This window comes from Cynara cardunculus (assembly GCF_001531365.2).
Source record: "Cynara cardunculus var. scolymus isolate 2C chromosome LG 2, CcrdV1, whole genome shotgun sequence".
NCBI classification, from domain to species: domain Eukaryota; kingdom Viridiplantae; phylum Streptophyta; class Magnoliopsida; order Asterales; family Asteraceae; genus Cynara; species Cynara cardunculus.
The window spans coordinates 35,575,311-35,579,720 of NC_037529.1; the positions used below are offsets into that span (position 1 = coordinate 35,575,311).

Consider the following 4,410-nt stretch of genomic DNA (forward strand, 5'->3'; position numbering starts at 1 on the left):
TTTTAATACTTCCTATTGTAAGCACAGTAACCCATATGTATACATATATCATCCATGCATTTTACCTACTCATATAATCAATATCATAAAGAAATATGCACACAAACACACATTCACATAATAATCACATAAAGATTACCTCAACTACTGCTACCTTAAATCCCGGTTATCACATTATCCATCCCTCACAAAAATTCCGTCCCGAAATTCATTTAAATAAACAGCCATGGGTACCTGGTTCTCATTTTAGATTCTAATTCCCAGGTTGCTTCTGTACCCTTATGGAAACGCCATTGTACTTTTACCAAGCTGATTTCTTTGTTCTGCAACACCTTGATTTTTCGGTCAGTTATAGCTTCTGGTGTTTCCACAAAGTTCAGTTTACTGTCTAATTTAACTTTTGGAAGTGGTATTGCTAGACTTGGATTAGCTATACATTTCCGCAAATTTGACATATGAAATGTGTTGTGAATTAAACTGAGCTCTTCCGGTAATTCTAACTGATAAGCCACTGGCCAAACCCATTTGCAAATTCTAAATGGACCAATATACCTTGGACTGAGCTTACTTTTCTTTCCAAATCTAATAACACCTTTCCATCGAGAAACTTTTTTAGACCCCATCTTGTAAAAGTGCAAGTAAGAAGCCTCTTACTCTAGTCCTTAAAGACTTAGTCTTTTGAAGCGGTCTGCACCAAGAGCTCTTATGCAGAAGATATTAAGAGACAGAGCTCTTACTCAAACTGATTTGAATAAACATTTTGCTTCTGTACCCTTATGGAAACGCCATTGTACTTTTACCAAGCTGATTTCTTTGTTCCGCAATACCTTGATTTTTCGGTCAGTTATAGCTTCTAGTGTTTCCACAAAGTTCAGTTTACTGTCTAATTTAACTTCTGGAAGTGGTATTGCTAGACTTGAATCAGCTAAACATTTCTGCAAATTTGACATATGAAAAGTGTTGTGAATTAAACTGAGCTCTTCCGGTAGTTCTAAATGATTAGCCACTGGCCAACTCAAAGACTACTGTATTGAGTTCGACAAGATTCCAATCCTCTGTGACTTTGAAAGCGTGATTGCGATCACAACAAATCCAGTACAACACTAAAAAAAGCACATCGATGTACGCTACCATTTCATCAAACACCATGTAGAGAAAGGTACGATTGAAATGTTCTTTGTCAATACAAACCATCAACTTGGTAACTTCTTTACTAAGGCTCTTGACGAAATGAGATTCAACTTCTTAGTTAGCAAGTTGGGTATGCTCAATCTACATTAACTCAGATAGAGCCTTTGTATGTACTATACAGAGCCTCTGCATCCTTCTCGAGCATATTTCAGTTTGACACCTGGTTATTTTGTTTTGTCTATGAGACAGAGACTCTGTATCTACTATGCAGAGTGTCTTGCTTGAGTCTTTTATCTTTTTGTCATATAGAGCTTCTGTATATTCTATACAAAGTGTCTATATACCTTGTTCACCATGGTTGTACACTTCTTATGATTTTTTGATCCAAGCATAGTTCAAGGGGGAGAAAGCTCAGATAGCTTAATTCAAGGGGGAGCACCGGATCGTGGACCATACAGAGCCTCTGTATGTACTATACAGAGCATCTATCTCTTTAAAATTCCAAATTTAAAGAGAGAATATCTGTATAGTCCAACCATAAGTCTTTGTGTGTGTTCCTAAGGTATGTAATCCTTTCCTATAACCATACTCTAGTTTCATCCATAATTTTTTTGTTCCACTTTCGTGTACACCACATCTGTATCTATCATACAGAGCATCTTTCTAACGATGGTTGTCATCTTTCTTTATGACCCAGAGTATGTGTTCTCTTATTTTGTTTTCTAAGTGTTATGTCTCAAACAAAGTTTTCCTTCCATTCCTATTTTGTCAAAACTCTGTCTGAAAAACTCTTATCTTTTATTTGAAGGCGTAATTAATTATTTAATTTTTTTAAGTTGTCACTTACAGAAGCTCACCGCCTGTATCCCTAATTTTCCAAATAAGGGAGGCGGGATGCACAACCTGTCAAGCCACGTGGCTTCTCCCCACAGGCTTGTGTAGAAACCGCTTCAGTTTTTGATGCTTCGGGGCGATTTTCACTTGAGTGCCTATTAGGAAATCATTATTTAAATGAGTCATTATCCTCAAAATCAAATTTCTTTACGCTTTCAAAATCTCTCAAGTTATTACTCTAAGTATTTCCTTCCAAGAACTCAAGAACTGTTACCGCCATTGACGAACTTCAAGCTCCACAAAACATCAATTCCAGTTCGATTCAATCGATTTCCCATTGGAAGTAAGTTCTTTGAACCCAAAACTGTTCAAAAAATGCTAAATCAAGAACCGATTAAAAAATCTTTCTCAAACCCTAACTTTTCCCAAAACCCAAATACCAATCATCTTCTTCGCCAAGAAACCTGCACAAAGTCTAAATCCGAATCAAACAACTCCCAAACCCATACCACAACCCTCAAATCCATTGAGGGAACAAACCAAAACATCATCCCGCTCTTTTTCGAAACCCAACAACCACTCTCTTTACCTAATCTTGGACAGTTTTGACTCCAAGTTTCACCCAAACATCGACATCCTTCACCACCACTTTCTGAACCCTGCCCTCACAAACGCTGATGATGCCATTCCTGAGCGTTTCATTCAAGAATTTTGGTAGTCCTATTACATCATCGACTCCCAACGTGGGATTGTTGATGAGTTTTACGTTCCCGCCTCCAAGGAATTCATCACAGTTCATATATCCAGGTCGCTGTTTTCCCGTGTCCTTCAACTACTAACCGAGACGGATCTTGGTTTGAGCGAATACGCACCTCTCCCAACCAAGGATGAGGTTGTGGCCTTTCTGAAGATGTTGCGGTATAACTAACAAATCCGGTACCCATCGCAGTACCGTCGACCGTTCCTACCACCAATGTGGAACGTCCTTTTCACATTGGTCAATCACTCGCTGACAGGAAAAATTGGCAGCCTCGACATGTGCTCAACAAATATCCTACAGATAGTGTACGGGATATTCTTTGATCTTTCCCTCGACTATTCCTTGATTCTGTATACAAAATACAAGGCTGCGGTCGCCAAGAAGATCCTTGATGTTTCGAAGAGAAACGAGTTGCCCGCTCTATTCTTCCCATGCTTTCTATGTTTTCTCCTAAGACCTAGTATTGACGAGCAGAGCATCGATGTCGCATGCCTTCCTATGCATAAGGTGCATATACTCTCAACATAAAAGCCTACTATGCCCAAGGATGGATATCCTGCTGAGAGGCCCATTCCAACGAAGCTGATGGCATATATGAAGACGAGGGAGGTAAGAAGGACATACAGATGTGTACGCGAGGCACTAGAACTAGTAACTCGAACCCCGGCACGCATAGGGACAACCCAAGTGGGATACGAAAAAGAAAGACCCTTACCCGAGGGGGAGGGAGCCAGGAGAGAGAGGGAGCAGAAGAGGAAGAGGCAGGAAGCCAAACAACAAAGGGAGGAGGAAAAGAAAAGGAAAGAGAGGGAAGAACGAGAGAGGCACGAGGAAGAAGAGAGAAAAACGATAGAAGATGCCCTGTGTCGCCAAGAACAATCTTCAAGCTCTGACGTAGAGGACCTAGAGGAAGAAGAGAGTGAGGATGAGAGCTCTTCCTCATCTGATAGCGATGAGGGCAACGAGGAAAGAGTCGGAGAAACTGCTTTGGGTCAGAAAGAGCCAGAGCAGCCTAGGATGCAGAATAGGCACATATATATTCCAAGCCCAACTCCAAGTGCATCCACCCAATCAGACTCTGTTGGTCGAACAACTGGAGTCATTAAACAAGTGGCGCACACCTCGAACCCTAAACAGCCAAACCAGCCAGAGGTCGCATCTGCCTCTGAATCTGTTTAAGAAATCCCTCTTGACAGAACAATTGTAGTGTCTTCTCCTCTAAGAGAGATACAAGGATCGACTATAAATCCTTCCTTGATCAACATCAAACAAGTTAACACAGAAGGTGTTCAAGGAAGACAGACTAAACCTGGCTCATGTGTTGAGCTAGAGGTTACCTCAACAGCATACGTTACAAAGGATGAGTTCCAATCCTTTGTCAACTCTATGTTGTGCTCTTTGGATGAGGTAAAACTCAACATGTCCTGTGCAGAGCCTTCAACCTCTGCACCTGCTCTGGATGAGGTTCAATCATCCTTAGCAGTATTGGAAACTGAGTATTTGACGAATGCTACTCGACTCGAACGTTTACAGGAATTGATGGTAACTAATTTAGAGATCCTGCAAAAGGGTCCTTGCTCACATTCAGAGGGATGCTGCTTCAACCTCAACTCAAGATCAAACAACGCTTCTTCTTCTAAGTGTCGCTGCTGACTACATCACCCAGACCGAGATGCGGGCTCTGG

At 41.0% G+C, this 4,410-nt stretch overlaps 1 protein-coding gene across 1 annotated transcript; it reads left to right on the top strand.

Moving 5' to 3' along the window:
* The first annotated feature begins 3,262 nt into the window (after nucleotides 1-3,262).
* LOC112506064 (golgin subfamily A member 6-like protein 22) lies at nucleotides 3,263-3,904 on the top strand. The gene has a single exon (XM_025110092.1). The coding sequence runs from the start codon at nucleotides 3,263-3,265 to the stop codon at nucleotides 3,902-3,904; it is 642 nt and encodes a 213-aa protein (XP_024965860.1).
* Nucleotides 3,905-4,410: the final 506 nt, after the last annotated feature.

Bases quoted from the DNA above. Each gene is read 5' to 3' on its own strand.
- LOC112506064 (XM_025110092.1), top strand. From the start codon at position 3,263: ATGCCCAAGGATGGATATCCTGCTGAGAGGCCCATTCCAACGAAGCTG.